Source organism: Peromyscus maniculatus, chromosome 10 (genome assembly GCF_049852395.1).
Source record: "Peromyscus maniculatus bairdii isolate BWxNUB_F1_BW_parent chromosome 10, HU_Pman_BW_mat_3.1, whole genome shotgun sequence".
Lineage (NCBI taxonomy): Eukaryota > Metazoa > Chordata > Mammalia > Rodentia > Cricetidae > Peromyscus > Peromyscus maniculatus.
Genome location: NC_134861.1, coordinates 12,622,322 through 12,641,787, shown reverse-complemented (window position 1 = coordinate 12,641,787; position 19,466 = coordinate 12,622,322). Strand labels below are relative to the sequence as shown.

At 41.2% G+C, this 19,466-nt stretch overlaps 1 protein-coding gene across 2 annotated transcripts in view; it reads right to left on the bottom strand.

The window, feature by feature from the left end:
• Window positions 1-19,466, bottom strand: part of Abca13 (ATP binding cassette subfamily A member 13) — a 432,541-nt gene that overhangs the window by 263,623 nt on the left and 149,452 nt on the right. For both annotated transcript variants that reach the window (XM_076545963.1, XM_076545964.1), the window contains one exon: window positions 18,131-18,437. In XM_076545963.1, coding sequence (XP_076402078.1) covers window positions 18,131-18,437 — 307 coding nt within the window. The remainder of the gene's footprint in view (window positions 1-18,130; window positions 18,438-19,466) is intronic.

Here is a 19,466-nt window from a genome sequence, read left to right as displayed (position 1 = left end):
CGCCTGGCCTTTTATATGGACTTTTCCATTTGAACCATGGGATGACTCTCAGGCCCTCTGATTTCTAACCCGAGGTGAGCTCTAAATCCACAAGGTAATTGTATTTGAACAAAGACCCGCTGAACACACAAGCCATATCACTTCATCTGTGATACTTGCATGAACCAAGCACAAAAGGTTCTGCTATGAAGGACACCATCATAGGGGGCCAGGAGAGATAAAATAGCCACTTAGCAGAAGTCTGTCACAGGATGTCAGGTAGTAGTAACTACTGGGAGGGGGAACAATAGTTTTGAGAAAGGAGGCCATTCAGACAGGGCTTAAGGCAAAGTATCAATAGAGACACACTTGAGCAAAGAGCATAAAGACAGAAGTGAGTCACCACCAGGGTAACTTCAAGAAGACATGAAGAACCAAAGGTACAAGTGGCAGTGGTGAGAGCTGGCAAGGTGCTCGTGACTTGGGAGATGCAGTCAGAGCCCTACCTAGTCTGGCCAGATGTGCAGGGTTTCACACATCAAAGTCAGTTCTGAAGTTTAGTTAATGAAGAGAAGAATATAACATCAGGAAAGACAACAGAGAAAGAGCACACTGAAATGTAAACAATGGAATATGGGGAGAGAGGCCTACAGAAAGAGAGTAGGAGACCATACCAGCTCTGAAGGCATCTAGACAAGAGACAAAGGGACCACTAATGATGTTGACCCTGACGATAAATGTCTGCCTAGATTCTTGCTATGGTAGCCGCCTGAACCTGACTCAGGCTTCTCCTTTAAAGTCCTAGGCTTCTTGTGGAGCCAGGAGAGCCTGAGCTCTCCACACAGGAGAATGTGGCCTTAAAGGACTGGGCCTTTGCTCTTGACAAAGGCCTGCTGCAGAGAGAAGCCACATATTTGTTCTTGTATAAATGAACATACACAAAAGGGAGTTAACCTCAATGTTTATTCACTTGGCTACATAAAGCAGTTTCTCCAAGCTTCTGATGTCATGAGTCACATGGTATTTTTAGATTAAATGCAGTACATTGCATACTATGCAGCAAGTGTGTATTGTGAACAGTTAGGGGTATACTCAGTGACAGAGCATTCTGCTGCAGAGAATAGACAGCTAGAGGTTTTTCAGTCTTGTACTCCTCTTGGTGAGGGTGGTTATTATTTTTGTAGCATTTGAAACAGGCAGTTAGGCATGTGTCATGAATATATATACCTGTACAGTAAACAACCATCATCTGTTCTCCAAGCTTAACAAAATTTGGCAAAAAGAAGATACTCCTAGGACCCAAAACTAGAAAATAAACAATATTAAATCTATTTTATGGGGGAGGGGTAAAAAGGGCTGCTTGTTCATAAACCTCTTTATTTTTACCGAGCAGCACTGAAGGTGGTGGCATCTGAACTCTGCCTTCATAAGTATTGAGTCCAAATATTAACAAGTACACACAGCTAAGCCCATAAAATCACACTGGCCAGGATCCCATGCTCTGTGTCATGTGGATCACTGAGTTTTTATTACAGAGAATTTAATAGAGATTCAGAATTGCAGCGGCCAGAGATCTTAGAGTAACTGTCTTAGTGCCTACAGCATGTGAAATATCTCACACAGCAGCTGACCAAAGCTATTCAAGAGAAAGGGAATAGAGTTTAAAAAATGGAGATTGTAAGACATGACTTTTTATCTGCTCCTGGGAACTACTCCAAAAATCAACAAGAAGGAGAGAAAAATGTACATTTGAATTTTGTTAAAGGCATGAAAGGGACATTCAAGTATGAGAAAAGCAGGCCAAAAACAGTCACATTCACACAGGACTCATCCATGCTAAGCACATAAGAAAGATTTCAAAAGCAAAGCTTTCCCTTTGAAGATTGTACGTGCATCTTCAAGAGCACACTCTAAAGGGAAAATATGCACAATGGTGCATGGTATATGGGCATCAAGCTGCACATTAAGTCGATAATATTTGCCAAGGAACTTCTACTTCCTATTTCAAGAAAACAGAATAAGAGGGGCTTTGTTAGGGGTCCATAGAAATTTTTGTTGCAATTGAAAGAGAGCTTTTCAGTTGTATGGCGGGGCAGCTAATGTCATCTGTTCAACATACCAACTGGACATCCTTCAGGTGCCCATTCAGGAATTACCAGTTTGTTCTAGAGAATTAACAACCAAAGCAACAGAAATCTAGCACAACATCTACCCAAGAAGCAAAGGGATAATTGAGATTGCATGATTATTAAAGAAGGAAGAATGTATAGGAAAAATCTGGGGAGGTCGAAATGGTGGATGCATTGCTTGAAAATATTTAGTAAGGCAAAGCTTTTATAAGAACCATTAGGCAGAGAGTTATTAGAATTGAGTGATAGCGTAATGAGAAAATCGCAAAACAAAAAAAAAAATGTGAGCTGTGAGGACTTGGAAAGGAATAGATGGCAAAAATATAACTTTCATGATTGTGAAATTGAAAAAATACAAAGGAATTTGATTCTCCATGGAACACATGTGGAGATGAAAGACAGCTAGAAAAGTACAAAAAAAAGAAACAGCAATGGAGAGCTTTGAATAATTAGTGATATTCTATGAATGAAGACATAGGAAGAAGAAATTCATGACAGAAGTCCCTAAAGAAGAAAAAAATAGTGACTGGAAAAATTGACTTCATAAAGCTAAAGAGTCAAAAAAAAAAAAAAAACAATGTTGCTAACATTGAAATCTGTACATTGGAAGATTTCATATGCCTTATAGAAGGTTATACTAGAGTGCTCCGTGATCAAATGTATTCTAGAGTTCATGGGAGGAGGTAGAAAACAGAGGACACATAACAACTGCTAGAATCTAGGGAAAGAGACCTGGATAGTTGAAGAGTAGCCATCCTCTGAGTCTGGTGAAGGAGAAAGATACTTAAGGCCCACAGCAAGGGAAGAGGAAACACAAGAGAATAAAACAGAATGAATCTGTTCAAGAGGTCTTAGCTCTACATGAAGAGTAAGTGCAAGAGCCAAAGTCAGTAACCAGGTAAAAGACGGAGGGAGCCTCAGAAAACAAGCACTTCTTCAAAACATGCTTCAAGTGCCAGAGAATTTAGAGAGCAGAACTCAGCTGGGGAGACGCCCCACAAGGAACAAAACAATTGCATACCTCAGTGGGACTGGAGACCAAAGGAAAAACTAGAGACTCAAAAACCACAGTTAACAGTGGAGTCATCACTGAACAGATTTGCAGCCAAAGTGGAGAAGAATCCTGCTCTCTGCATAGCACCTAAGTGCTGGGAAAACCTTACCATGCTTGCAGAGCAAGCATTTGACCAGAGCTTAGCAAGAAGCCATTTAAAAAAGCTTCCTGTTAAGTCAGCAGTCAGGCAACTCTAGTGACTAAGATCTTGTCTAAAGACAGTGGCTCATGCTGGGAACCTAGGGCAAGTGTTAAAGGATTATAGGATGAGAGCTGGTTTGCAGAAGGTATCCCTTTTGTTTAGAAGAGACAAACTGAGTCAGAGCTAGAGAGAGTTCCATGTCATCTGGTTGGAGCCATAGTCTGGTACAGAACTGTCTTCCCTACTCTGGTGCTAAACAAGGTGCTAATTACCAGAGATGCCTCAGAGGGGGGAATGAGCCAGGATAGGTGATTAAAGATGACAAAATCTAAGGCACAATGGTGCAATATTTGTCAATGGTCTGCTGGAACTGAGCTGGAAGCTCTCTCCCAGCTGGCTAACCTCCATAATACCTGAATATGCTATGTATGCTACTATTGGAGAAAACTTAACCGGGGTCTTCCCCAGTTGTGGACTTTCCATGCTACAAGATTGACATACCAAGCAAAATGTACCTACTGGTACAATAGTGGCATGGCTCCTTTAAGGATAAGAACTACTTTCTGGTTGGATTTAAGGCCTGCTCAATGGGAATATATGTTTGATCTGTATGTAACCTAAGACAATACCTTACTGACGGAGAGTTCATAGGCCCTCAGGGGGACCGTACTACTATTGGTTTACTGAATGATCATGTCAAGCTGCCTTCTAAATATTTATGTTTTTACCCACAGATTATTGCTGCTCTCATTCTTGAGTGGAGACACTCCTGAGGTGGAGAAAGGTTAATGCAAAGACATATTTAGTCAGTGTGTTGAGAATAAGTTATGTCATGTACTCAGCCATAAACAAACACCTACACCATGCCCTCCAAGGCCCATCTTTGAAGAGGAGACAAAAAAACCTAAGGAAACATAAGAAAGAATGTAAGACGGGAAGAATATGAAAGGAGGATTGCTGTGCGACACTGCTGTTCATCAGCACACAGCCTTTCCAACCAAGAACGTGTACCAGCTATGCGGACCACAGGTCAGTACAAAATTGGCCCTTCAACATTCCACCATGAATGCCTGAAGCACCACATAGTCCCACCCTTTCCTGAGGAGCTCTTGGCAGTCAATGGTTGCCAGGGGAGGGAAGGACTACTTTCTCTAGAGAGATAGGCTTTGGTGAGTTGCCCACACTTAAGTAAGCATTCCCTTACACATGCTTGTACAGCCAATCCTAATTAAACTCAGTGGACGAAAGAAAAATGTCATGAAAGTAAGAAAGGGACTAGTTGAGATGAAAGAGTGGTTCAGAAGGGGACCAGATTAGATGACTCCGAAGGTGAAAGCACCACCACCACCAAGCCTGACAGCCTGAGTTAGGTCCTGAACCCTCATGTGGGAAGAGGGGAAACCCAAGTTCAGTTCTTAGTACACACCTGTAACGCCAGGTCCAAGGGCTCTGACATCCTTTTCTGGATTCTGCAAGCTCTTTCACTCACACACGCATACACCACCATACAGATACACACATATACATATAAACAAAACTAAAAAATACTTAGAAAATATAAAGAAGAGTCAATGAAATAGAAGACAACATGAATAAACTCTGCAATGAATTCAAAGAAAAGGTACATAAATAGTTGAACGAAATGGGAAAAAATATACAATATGAACAATTCAATAGAAAAGACAAAAATCCTGAAAAAAATCAACTTCAAGTTTTAGAAATGAAAATATCAACAAGTCAAATAAAAACTCAGTAGAAAACCTCAGCAATAGAAAAATGGACATTGGGCCCTAAAGACAACAATAAAGATAAAATAATAAGAAAATATAAACAGAGGAGTGAGATTTACAACTAAAAGATCAAACTCGTGAATCATTCCATAGAAGCAATAAGCTAAAGATATGGAAAATATATTGAATAATACAATAACACAGACAAGACCAGAGAAGACTCTCCCTACTTCATTTTACAGTTAAGACACAAAGAAAGAACATTAAAAGTTGCAAGAGAGAAGCACCAAGTTACATATAAAGGTGTACCCATTAGAATAACAGTAGGTCTCCCAACAAAAATGACAATAGCCAAGAAGACACAGAACAGCATCTAAGCCACAAAAGACAGGAACTGCCAAAAGACTGCTGTATCTAGAAAGCCATCCTTTATAATCAAATGGAAAAGGAACATAGTTTTCCATAACAAACACAAAACTAAAGAAAGTCATAACCACTAAGCCAATAACAAAGAAAGTGCTTGAAGGAATCCTACACACTCAAAAGAGAGATAAACGTATCCTTGGGGCCACCAGAAAGAATAAAGTGTGCTAGGAAAGTGTGTGTGCTTTGTCTGGACAACAGGGTGCTGGTCAGGGCTAAAAAATTAGCTGTGAGTAATAAGAGATTACTGCCATTTAGGTGAAATCTGAGTTTGACTGGGGAAGTAGGAAAGCGTTCCTTAGAAGCAGTGCATGGAGGTGGGTTGCATTTCAAGCTCACAGAAGAATGTGGCAAGTAGTATGTGAGAGTCACCCAGGTCCCAGCAGCTTTGAAGGTGAGCAGCTAGGTCTTGGCACTGTGTGGCAGAGCTGAAGTCTCTCTGAAAATGCTAGAAGAGGCCTTTGGTAAAGATGCAATCTTAGTTGCTTTGGAAACCCTAAGGCATTAGAGATTCCAGGACCATGTGACATCCAAGAAGGACTGGTGGTATTAACTGAAGCTAGCCTAAGCCTATGGCATAAGCTATATAGGCTGTGAATGGCTGGAAAATGGAACTTCCCAAGCCTTTTGGAGCTCAACGACTATAAAAGATGTGGTGTTGGGCAGATGTTAAATGTTCAGCTACAGAATTTAGACATAAACTGAGACTTGGGAGTTGCTTGAATCTGATTGTGGTTCTGGGTCTTCCTGTTTGAATAATATAGTTTTGTTTTAATTACTGGAGCCCATACTTAAGAGACCTTGGACTTTTAAAGTATTAAAGAATGTAGGGACTGTGGGAATTTTAAAAGTTTGTCTGTGTTTTGTATTATGATGTTAACATGAAATCTTAAGAACAAGGAATCAAGTGTAACTGGATCAGGCCCTCTGAATAGGTGAGACAGTTGATTGGTTTGATCTGTTTGGGAGGCATCTAGGCAGTGGTACCGGGTCCTGGGCTCGCTGCATGGGATGGCTGTTTGAAACCTGGGACTTATGCAGGGTCGCTTGGCTCAGTCTGGGAGGAGGGGACTGGACCTGCCTGGACTGAGTCTACCAAGTCCATCTCAGTCCTTGGGGGAGGCTTTGCCCTGGAGGAGGTGGGAATGGGGAGTGAGTTGGGGGAAGGGGAGGGGGCAGGAGGGGGGAGAACAAGGGAATCCGTGGCTGATATGTAGAACTGAATAGTATTGTAAAATAAAATAAAAGGGGAAAAAAGTGGTGTGTTTGTGTTCCAAGATAACAAGGGATAGAGTGTACTAGTTAGCTTTAACTGACATGGTGACACATAAGAGTCATCTGAGTCACCAACGGATTCTAAGACATGGAAAAGAAAATCTCATGTGTTGAAACCAAAGTAGAAAAAATAGACAGATCAGTCAAAGAAAATGTTCAACTTAAAAGAACCCAGGCATAAAACTTCCAAGAAATCTGGGATACTCCGAAAGGATGTAGTCTATGAATAATATGGACAGAAGTAGAAAAAGAAATCAGGGTCAAAGTCACAGAAAATAGTTTTAACCAAATTAAGGAAAGAAATTTTACCAATCTAAAGAAGTAAGTTCCTATCAAGGTACAAGAAGTATATAGAACACCAAATAGAAAGGACAAGAAAAGAAATTCCCCATGATACAAATAACCAAAACATTAAGCGTAAAGAACAAAGAAGACAAAAGAATAAATAATCCCAAAACAGTAAATCAAAAGCATGGGGAAGAACCCACACCATGACAACAAAATAATGGGAATAAATAAACACTGCTTGTTATTAACTCTCAATTTCCTAATAAAAATACATAGACCAACAGATTGAATTAGAAAACAGGATCCATCTTTCTGCTGCATGCAAAAAGCATACCTCACCAACAATGATCAACATCATCTGAGGGTAAAAGAATAGAAAATGGGATTCCAAGTAAATGGCCTCAAGAACCATGCAAGTATAGCCATTTTAATATCTAGCAAAATAGACTTCAAACCAAAACTATTCAGAAGAAATGGAAAAGGAGTACATACTCATGATAGAAGAAAATAAATCTACCAAGAGGACATTGCAGTTCTAAACATCTATGTACCAAACACAAATGTACCCAAGTTCATAAAAGAAATATGACTACAGCTAAAATCACATGTTGACCCTCACATAGATCTAATCAGAAAGTTCCCAACAGATGAAACACAAACAACTGAGGAACACTTAAAAGAGATGCTCAACATCCTTAGCTATGAAAGACACACAAATTAAAACTACTTTGAGACTTCATTTTACCACAAGATCAATAACAACAACAACAACAAAAAAATGACAGCTCATGCTCGGAGGTTAAGAGCACTGGCTGCTCTTCCAGAGGTCCTGAGTTCAATTCCCAGCAATCACAGTGGCTCAAAACCATCTGTAATGAGATCTGGTGCCCTCTTCTGGCCTGCAGGCATACATGCAGGCAGAACACTATACATAATAAATAAAATCTTTAAACACACACACACACACACACACACACACACACACACACACACACACACACTTGAAAAGCCATATGGAAGCCTACTCCTGTAGAAGCTTCCTAAATATATACATAGATGAAAGGAATCTAAATGTAGTCACCAAATAATAGAAGAAATAATACCCTGACTAGATATCTTATGACAACCTGCAGTGCCAGTAATGGGTTACATGTTGAATCATTCACCAAAGTAACACCAGGGAAACCCTCAAATATCACAGGCTCTAGCCAAGGCCATCAGTGTGCTTCACAGCCTGATGGTAAGGCCCTATTGCTGAACAACACTTGCATATCTCATCAAACATGGCGAAGTTGATCTTGTGCCTAATTAGAAGATTCACCCCTATTGGCTAACATTCATTTTACAGGAAAGTACACCTCATGCTGTCAGAGGGAAAAGGTAGTGATCAGTATTTTGAGCTTACAAGCCTGTAACCTATGAAAGTGACTTATCTGTAGGATACACTAGTGCAATACTGCCACAACTGTTAGAGGAGTAATCACCCACTCTCTGATTGGATTTAAGGCCCACTCCATGAGATGGAAACCCTACCTGATACCGCTAAAGTGGCCAAAATCTGAGACTAGATAGGTCATGGGCTTTAAGGGAAAACCCATATCACAAGCTATAACCAAGCTGTTATTATAGCCATTGCTATTATTCTGCTAAAGGAACATAGCAATTAAATGACCCCTAATGAAACACTGCTATAAAAATAGGTCACTGCCTCACTCAACACAGTCAGAGAAGCTGCTTCTTGAAGAGGACAGGAATGAACACAGAGACCCACAGTGTGGTCAATGTGGAGAAAACGGGAGATGTTGAAGTGCTCAGTCCTAAATGAGATGTCTTTATCAAGGTCCTCCACTCAGGGCTCAGGGATCTATGCAGAAGAGGAAGCAGAAAGATTGTTAAGAGTCAGAGGTGATGGGAAAGCAAACACAGGCCTCTACTCCTAACCAAGAAGCTATCTCCAGTTCATACTCATTGGCAAAGGAAAAATCAGTTTTCTCCACTGTATTAACCACACTTCAGGGCAGGCTCCATATCCAGGAGCACTTGACCAACACAAAAAGAAGTGAATGATTTTTTTATAGACCTTTTGCCTCATTTTGCTTTGTTTAGGTTTCTTGGTTTTTGGTTTTTGGTTTGTTTAACTGGCCTTTGATTATTTTGATTTCCATTTGTGTGTTTTTGTGGGAATTGTGTGTGTGTGTGTGTGTGTATTTCTTGTTTTTATTTTTGTCTTTCTTTGTTCTAAAGAGAGATAGAACATGATTATTTTATTATTTATCCTGGTATCATTTTCTATGAATATTTTTTGTTATTGTCATTTGTTTTTAAGGAAAAAATTGTTGTTGTTTTTTATCTTTTTTGTGGGGCAAGGGTAAACTAAAGCCCTTAAAAGAAGAAAAATATGTGATGTATATGAAAGAGACTGGGATCATTAGCAAGTTTCCTTTTTGGAGGAGAAACGTAACAGGATAATTATTCTTGGTGCTTGATTACCATTTATTAAGTGCTAACTGCAATTGAGTAAGGAGATGAAATTCAGCATGGTGTTACAAGGAGCTTCCATTGCGATTCGAATCTCCCATGTCCTGAATGAAGACTGGAGTGGGCTGGATGCTGGTCCTTCTGACAGTCTGCCTCTCACAGCTCTCTCACCCTAGCACAGCAGCAAAGCTCTATCCCCTTCCCACACCGAGGTGCAGCCCTATGCATTGGTGTTTGCACTAGGGGCTCACCATTCTTCCAGAAAATAACACAAACATTAAACCTTCCCTTTACCCCTATTTTGTTGAAACTAAAATTTATTTTAAATGTCAGTTTGAAAAAGATGTGATGTATCCAAAGTATTATATTTGATTTTGTTTTGCAAGAAGAGTTGAACTATCTCTTTAAATGAGTAGAGGGGATTTTTTTTAATCTTGAAAGAAAAGATTACATTAATATAATAATAACAACCAAAAGTGTATGATGAAGGAAATGTCTTACATAATGAAATAGGAGAAACTACTTAAGTAGCCACTAAGACAGAAGTAAGTTATGAACATCAAGGAAGATGACAAAAGGTGAGATGAAGGCTGAGGAAGCAGAATACAGAACAGAGAAACAACTTCATTATTTCAGATCCTTACCACTCTAGAATCTTAACGATGGGAAGGAATTCAGAGCTGAAATTCAAACACTGTTTGTGTCTACCAATCTGTGCACTGAGAAGAAGTTTTGAAGATTACCTTCTGATTCCTGGCCCATGTTAGGACACAGCCTTGGGGACTACACCAAGGAACCAACCGACAGAGCCACCCAAACTTGGATTTCCAGCCTTTAAAGCTGTGAGGCAGATAAACTCATATATATTATTCAGCTTCAGGTATTTCTACAGCAACAGAGATCAGACTAATATAACGTGAAGTATTTTTCTCTGCTGTTGATAATCATATATTGGCAAAACTAACAAAAAAAGAATATAATAAAGTCAGATGTCTAAGTCACTTCAGAAAGAGGTTTGGTCTATTATCAGAAGAGCATGGATCAAACTAATAGGTTGCAGAATCTTCTTTGTGTTTATCCCTCCTCCGAAGCACACAAAAGAGCACTATAAATGGACTCCAGAATTTAAAGTAAAACTTTCTTATGCATTTAAGCCTGTTTTAAATATACTCTGATCTTCACAAACATCAAGTTGTCACCATTTCTTTTCTACAAGTGGCACCTCATTGATTTACTTTTCAATAGCGCTTCTTTGTGATATTGTATGTGTTGCTTGGCTGTGTTAGCACTATGCAGAGTTCACAGAAGAAAAAGTGACAGGATGAGCATACTGAGGGAAGTCTTGGCATCAGAAAGAGCTGCACAGGGAAACCTGCTGTGGTTTTGTCACGCAGGATACAGGAGTTTGATTCAAATGTGGATTGGTGGCAGCAGCCCAGGACTCATTTCCCACATCACCCTAGACTCTGCCTGTGCCTCTCCACTCTGTTACTATGTCCCAACTCCATCAGTTTTACTACCTAGGACCAGCCCTTACCAGCCCTAGGTGAGCCTAGAGCACAATGGGGATAAACTCGAAGATATAACAGTACCCTTGCCTCTTGCTTTTCACTCTCTTCCTTTCTCCTTCTTATTCCCTTCTAGAACTCGTATTCAGCTATTTGTAAGCTCTCTGTCTTCCATGGCCCTCCCCAACATGATCAACTTAAGTGATCCATGGCTTGTGACCTAAATGAAGGAGAGGATAAGAAGAGGTTACATCAGCCCCGTGACTCATGTAGAGACTCTGCACTGACCAACTTTGCCAGACCCGAGCAAAGACATTTATTGACATCCTTACTTCACTTTTCCTTTCATCCTTTCCATAGCTCACTCAGAAAATTCTGGAAGAAAGGCAGAGACTGACTGTAGCCCCTGTTCTCTGAATCTAACACCAGAAGAAACCATCACATCCACCCTGACTTTCAGCATCGGTAGGTAAAAGAAGCTTCCACCAGTCACTGCAGTCCTCTGACAAAGAGAGCTGCCAGGTGGAGTGCCCACTCTGCTAGGCGTCTTGTGCCTTCATGGGACTGGGTTTTCCTCAAGCATGTTGTTCTACTCTGCACAAGCTAATGAGGTCAACAGAACAGCAATTAGCATGCAATTCAAGAGGAGGAGATGATATTCAAAATTCAAATCACTGGTCTAATTCTCAAGGTCCTAGGATTAGCAAGTGGCAAAGCCAGGGCATATATGTGGGAGGGGAGGGCTGGTCCAATTATTTCAGCATTCCAGTGTGGGAAAATCAGTAGATCTCAGGAGCTTAAAAGTCATCACAAACCCTTAGGAAGCAAGACTTTGCCCCCAGATTCCAGGATCTTCAGAGAAGTGGGTTTTAAGATGTCCCCAGGTCATCACACTTCCCCTTATGATACAGTCCTCTGGGATTTACCAGTGTGGACTAACCATTCCCCTTGCCACTCACAGAGCCTCTGTGTCCTACAGCCTTTCTTCTCCTAATGAGTCATGGATGTACATTACCTGCTGTGTTAAGCAGTAAGTGAAACCCACATCTTATTCTTAGTTATATCCCCCCTAGGGTGAAGAAAAATGTATCATACAGTAGACTCAAGAAAAATTTTGTTTAACAAATTAATGGAAGAATGAGTATGTCAGTGAAGGAGGTGCTCAGAGACAGAGTATATGGTGTTCCACGTGTTTGGTTAGAACTTTGGCTGGGACTATTCTTCATTGAACAGAACTAAGCCTTTTAGTTCAAGACAGCATCTCTGGCATCGAGGCACTGTATGTGCACCAACTCCTCTTGTGTTCACCAAATCACCACACATGTCTAAACTTCCCCACATATCATTTTAGGAAGTGGCAGAAATTACAACCTGCAGCAGCAAAATGCACCCCAAGGAAAAAGGCTCTTACAGAAAATGCCTAAGGAAGAAGCAACTGAGAGTCCATTGAAGAAATGGACTAAAGAGCCTGAAGATACCATGAGACTTCTGAGAGGTGGCCTAACTGTCAATCTCGTTAGCTCTGTCTATAAGGTTCTTAGATAATGAATAGCATTGTGGAAAGGGAAACTAACAAGTTTAGCATAAGCATCATTATTGTTGCTTTTGAGGGAAACAGTATGAAGAAACAGAAGATTCCCTGAGAGTTCACACTTCCTATTCATTCTTCTCCAAGATGTTTGGTGCACAAGAAAATGAGGGCTACAAAGTAGAGTTTATTTCTTCTACCTCCCATGACAGTTGCTGTCATCAACCTGTGTTCAGGGCCTCTCAGTGGGACAGGGAAGGACATGCAGGGAAGGGGGCTTCCAACAGCTTTGACTTCTGCATGTCAGGAATGGAGATTTTTGTTGAGAACAAGACAATGAGAAAGTAGAGGAGAGCAGGGTCTGTGAAAGTGACTTGAAATAGACACAAGAAGAAACCATCAAAATATGCCAAATAGAAGGCCTGCTAGGGCATCTGTGTGGACCAGTGAGGGGGAAACTGACATTTGAAACTCATCTGTATCTCCTCTTTATACTCCACTCCTCCCAAGATACTGCAAAGACCACATGTCTGACTCCTAGTAGTCACCACCCAGCCAGATCCAGGAAATGCAAACTCCCAAAACCTCCTTCTACTGGGGACCCCCCCCCCGGGACGCTATGAGTTGAAGGAATCAAGCCACAGGAAAAAAAAAACTGAATTAACAAATATTCTCTCTACACATAAAGGAATTCTATAGCATTACTGTGGTTTTCATTTTCTGAAAATAAGTGCCCTGTCTTACCCTTCAAAGCCATGTGACAATACTTGAGATCCTGTGCGTTTATGAAATACACTATAATTTCAATCATGAAGCAGCTTTTAACAAGTATATATATATATACTTGTGCATATGTGTACACAGCCCCTCTCCTGTCCATCTCTGCAGTCTCAAATCACTTCTTAGCCCGTCCCTCTCTAAAACATTAACTCCATGGATTGATGGCTGAGATGACATGAAGAGAGAAACAGGGTCAGAGAGAAGAGGTGTTCAATGAAGACTGGAGATTCTCAGCTGGGGAAAGTCAAACAGGCTGGCTTGTCAGGGATGGATTGCCACATTCCTGCCTATAGCTGGGTTCTCCACCTGTCAAGGTCTCTTCTCCCTCAGTTATTGAAGGTCATAATGACCAAACTCCTGTGTTACACATCATCAGTGTTTCCTTCTTATTAGATCAGTCTTATTGCCACATGGCTTTTAAAAGGAAAAGAAAGTGAAAAGAAAATAGACCACCTTCTGCTCTAATTCCCTTGCATTTATCAATCACTATCTCTTCCCATTTATAACAAAACTTCAGAGGGTTGTTAACCAAGGTTCTAATTCATTCACAGGTACCATTTGTCTAAAAAAAAAAAAAAAGTAGAAACATCTCAGCCTTTATTTTGTATCTTTCTTCTTAACTTTGAGGTCTCTGCATGTAGGAATTTTTAGCACTCAGAATATCTGTCTAAAAACTGGTGGTACCCAACCTATCTCATCCTACTTCAGGGCTGAAGGCACAAAGATGAGATTAACTATAGCTTCTTACAATCAGTTTTCAAAATGCACCATCGCAGACCCCATAAAAGGCACCCAGTAGTCTCTGGTCTCTATCCTGAAGCAGCAGTCACCTTAAACCCCAGAAACAGCAGAGGCCCACAGACAGCAAGCACAGCTTCGTTGATGCCATGATGAAATCACCACCTAGCAAGGGACATCATCTCATGGAAATTGGTTTGTCCCTTAACAATGAAGACTTTTTTGGAGCAATTCCTCAACCAGAATTTAAATAATGATCAACCAGGTCATATCTTAGCAAACACTGGCTGATCATGGGTGCCTCTCACCCATGGCCTCAGTTGTTCCTCTGTTTAATACTAAAACTTAAAATGTTAATATTCTATTTTCCCCGAATGCACATTTGATTAAATCCTTTTCTGACTTTCAACATTACTATTGCTTACTTACTTTGAGGTAAGCACCCGGACTGAACCCAGAAACCCCTAGCCCTGGACCCTGGTTATAATAATGTTCCTCCTTGCCAGGCAATGGTGATGCACACCTTTCATCTCAGCACCTGGGAGGCAGAGGCAGGCAGATCTCCAGGTTCAAGGCCAGCCTGGTCTACATAGTGAGTTCCATGACATCACAGAGAAACCCTGTCTCAAAAAAAAAAAAATCTGTTCCTCCAGGTGTCAGGCAACATCATCATTTCTCAAGGCATTCCATGGTCCCATTTCACTCTGGAGCTATACAAACTCTCTGATCTCACCTCCTCCCATTATGCCTTGATTCATTCTTCTCTTCTGACCCCACACACACCAGGCCATGCCCATTTTTTACTAGCTGGGCCTCTAGCCACAAATATATATTCTGCCACATTTCTGTACCCCTCCAAGTCTATGTTAACATTATCTTCATGGTATGATTCACTACCACCACAATGGCTAACTCAGCTCACACTTCTGACCTCCCACCCCACTTTTCATGAACATCACGGAAGTTACTGCCATTAAAATTCAATTCGCTGTTCTCCCTTATTGTACCGTGGAGTTCCCTGAACTGTTGGTGCCCTCAGAGCAGGGATTTTTTTCACCTGTTCATTTCTCTGATTCACCTGAAACTTAGAGACTGACAAATAGCACATAAATGTCATTGAATACATTAATAAATTAATGAATATGTAACTTGTTCAGCGAGCAGCAGGGAACTACTGAAAATTATTGAACAAATGTGCTTTAGGAGTTTTAGTTGGATGGCTGAGTTCTTGAAAGATCTCAGACTGCCTCAGTCACTGCAGGCACACTGAGCCTTCAACAACAGGTATCTTGGAACTAAACGCAAAGGAACGATGCATCCCAAAGAGAAGTCTCCAGGATTTCAGTCTTTCAGAGAAGGAAAATAACTTTTTAGCTGCTTCAAGCAAGTAAAATGAACAGGTCTGAGGACCTGCATAGTGGTGTCCCAGAGAGCAGGCGGAGAGAAGAGACTGTGGCATCAGAGTCGCACTCAAGCATGCACTAACTCCAGCTTTCCAGTAGCCGTGTTTCTCATCTGCAAGAACTGAGCACCAGTGGGTAGAGAGGACCTAGCTCACTTAATGCTTCCTGCACAGCCCTCCCACAGTGCTAAGAAGCAGAAACTGAGGCTACCTCCAGCTTTCCATGAATACATTTGCTAGCATGTCTATTATTCTTCCCAGGGAGTATTCTGGTCGAGGTGGACAGTGTCACCCTGTGGCTTATCCTGTGAACTATGCTAGAGGGGATATATGTCTTACACACATACACATGGCCCCCAATTTTATACATGATGTTCATAACATATTCTAGAAATTGAAGAAGACTGTTCTATGGGCTTTTTTTTTTAAATTCACCTTATTTCTTACATTTTTAGCATTTGAGTTTAAATGGATCATCTGTGCATGACACTTAGCCAATGATAGCAGTATTCTTGGTTTTAGCTCTTGCTTCCACAAAAAAAAATACTTTAAACACATTTTGTAATGTTGAAAATGTTCAAAGTAATAACTAACATTGCTCTGAAAAAATAGAAAAGCTTTCATTTTACATAAAAAAAAAGAAATTTTCGGGCTGGAGAAATGGCTCAGTGGTTAAGAGCACTGACTGCTCTTCCAGAGGACCCAGATTCAATTCCCAGCACCCACAAGGCAACTCACAACTGTCTTTAACTCCAACCCTTAAGGATCTGATGCTCTCTTCAGGCATGTAATTAATACACATACATGCAGGCAGGCAAAACACTAATACACATATAATAAATTGAATTTAAGAAAAAAAATTTTCCTGTCTTATCAACCATTTGCCTAGTACAGCAATCCCTCAGGAAATGGAACCTTGTTCTCTCTCTCTCTCTCTCTCTCTCTCTCTCACACACACACACACACACACACACACACACCTTTGATCTCTCTACCACACTAAGATGCCCCTAAACACACTTAATCAATCTGCCTTCTGGCCCTGTCCAGCCTTCATCCTACCACCATAGTCATCAACAATGCACTGATGAGTTATAATAGATGAGGCATATTGCTATGTAGAAAGGAGAGGACAAAAAAACCAAGTGGCTTGTTCCCACAGAGGGGCCACCAATCAGCTGAAGACAATGCCTGCCTTCAGAGGTCAGATATACAGCAGCCATTATATGCAGCATCATTGAAAGACAAGTATCTGGTCTGTTCTCAGAACAAGCCTTACATGCAATTATGCCCTTAATGACCTTATGCTCACCACTCAATTCCTTCTGTGCTTTCATGGGAGCCTCTGAGAGTCCCATCAGATTCAGTGTACAGGGAGAGTAAACAACCCACTCTTTCTGTTCCCCAGGGTCTGATGTGGGAGCAGGCGCTGATGGGAAGGAAGGAAGGAAGGAAGGAAGGAAGGAAGGAGGGAGGGAGGGAGGGAGGGAGGGAGGGAGGGAGGGAGGGAGGGAGGAAGGAAGGAAGGAAGGAAGGAAGGAAGGAAGGAAGGAAGGAAGGAAGGAAGGAAGGAAGGAAGGAAGGAAGGCTGTTCCTGCAGCCTGCGGCACTATCATTCCACCTCTTTGGCACACTTTGTGGCCTGACTACACTCAGGGGTGCTAATGAATGCTGGATTCTCTGAGCCTCAGCAAACCAGAGCCTGTGCTCTCTCCGCTAAGCACTCTCTGCCTGGCTTACCTAATACCACCCAGCTTCTCCTCCAAGTCGCCTCGCCAGCTGATTCAGCCTTAAACAGTGCTTCCTGTTATTACAGCTTATTTGCCAAATTACACAATTTAACTTCCACACATCCCCAGATTGCTAACAGTAGACTCGAGACAGAGGGCCTCCTGCAAGTTTTTCACCACCCTAAATAGTCCAAAGCACCCAGCCTACTTTTCAAAGATTTAGGCCAAAGAAAGAATCACCTTCCTCTGCTTCCCCAGGAATATACAACTAGAGCAGGGAACCAAACATGCACAGTCCTCCTGGCTAATGTTCATCAACTTTATTCTGACTTCGTGGAAAGCTGTAGATGTCCAATAATCAGGTTTAAAACTACACTTAATTACATTAAGGGACCTCTGAGTTTCTAGAGGGCTTTATTTCCAGTAATCATCTCCAGAGATGCCAGAATCAACAAATATATAAAAATAGGAGGCAAGCACAAGCATGTACACACACACACATGCACGCACATGCACGCACACACGCACACACGCACACACGCACACACTTCATCCCTACATTACTTGCTGTACCTAATGCAATGCCTACATATCGCTCCACTCACATGGATTCAGTATAGCTCAGGGCACAAAACTAATTCATGTTTTACTTGGGGAACTTTCTGGAATTTTCTGCTCAAAGACTTTCATTCTGTGAGTAGAATCAGTTCAAACAGAGGATTGAGTATAACTCAATCATTGCATTCTGCCTAAATAATTCAAGTGTGTTTTTTTTTTAAAAAAGGAATCTTGAGAAATTAAAAGCAGGAATGGACATTTTAAAATTGTACTTTGAAACGGCAGTACAGAAACTCAAAGATTTTTTTCTTTATTTTGTTTTCTAAGTGCAGAATTCCTCTTTGGTAGCAGACACTGGAGAAAAGGTTGGCTGATCACAGCTACTCACAAGTCACTGGTGTGGCATGGGTAGGGAGCTGCCTGCGCCTGTGTCGTTGGCTCCAGGGCTTCCTGCCCAGTCTGTACTGCAATGATGGCTCTCTCAATTATGTCTTGCAGTGGGACAAAAATGTAGTTATATTTGAACCCGTCAGCTGGTAGACTCTGAGGATGAAACTTCCAGGAAGGATTTTTTATCATGTCTGTCCTCATGCTGTACAAGACGTTGGTCCGGATTGTATATGTGACATGGGGTGGCAATTTGTGATGTGCTGATCTGATGCGTCTGTGTCCCAAGGAACTGTTGAATATGACACCTGGTAGCAGGAAAGAAAAGGAAGTGTCCTTTAACTCATAGATGCCACACACAGGATGGGCAGGATAATGGGCAGGGCCTGGGATTCCGCACAGCCTCACACTCATGCAGTAGGTGAATGCAACCTCAGGAGGGCAATCAAATAAGATACTCTGTTCTATAGGCAATTGAAACAAGACCCTGTAGTTCACAGTCCAAGGTACCTTTCCAATTTAAAAAAAAAAAAAACATATTGTGGTATCACCAACACAAAGGCTTTATTCATTTCACATTTTGAATAGACTTGAAAAATTACTCAAAGCTAATCAGATAACCAAGTATTATCTCTCTGAGGCCATGAGTCCAGCTGGTACACAGAATCTCTATCTTCAGGTACTTATCACTTGTAGCTTAAATGTAAGATGTTATTCTCTGTTACATAGATTCTCTGTATTTAATGTAAAAATATTATTATAAGAGAAATTGTGTTCCCTCAAAATGCAAACTCCTGGAGGTCAGAATGCGATCGATCACCTTAGGAGAGAGCATGGGGGGGAGGGGTAATGCACATGTGTTTGTGTCAGTGTGTGCATTTAACACACATGTGTGTGAATGCATGTGCATGCATGTGGATGTCAAAGGAAAAGATCAGGTATCCTTTTCCACCACCACTCTCCTATTCCCTTGAGACAGGGTCTCTCACAAAATCCCAGCGATTCTGTCCTTGCAGCCATAACAATGAGGTTCAGTCTTACATATATAGCCACAGCTGTTTTGTTTTGTTTTTTGTTTTTTTAGCAATGGTTGCTGTGGATTTGAACTTAGGTCCTCAAGTTGCACAACAAAAGCATGTCTTTTCCACTGAGCCATCCATCTCCCCACCCATGAAGATGGGATGTTAAATGTTAAATGTTAAAATGATGCTTTCAGAGTAGGCTTAATTCCACATGATCGTATCCTTATGAAAAGGGCCAATTGGACAGATACATGAATAGATTATATAAAGAGATTTCAAAAGGAGACATGTATCCATTAGCCAATACATGCCCAC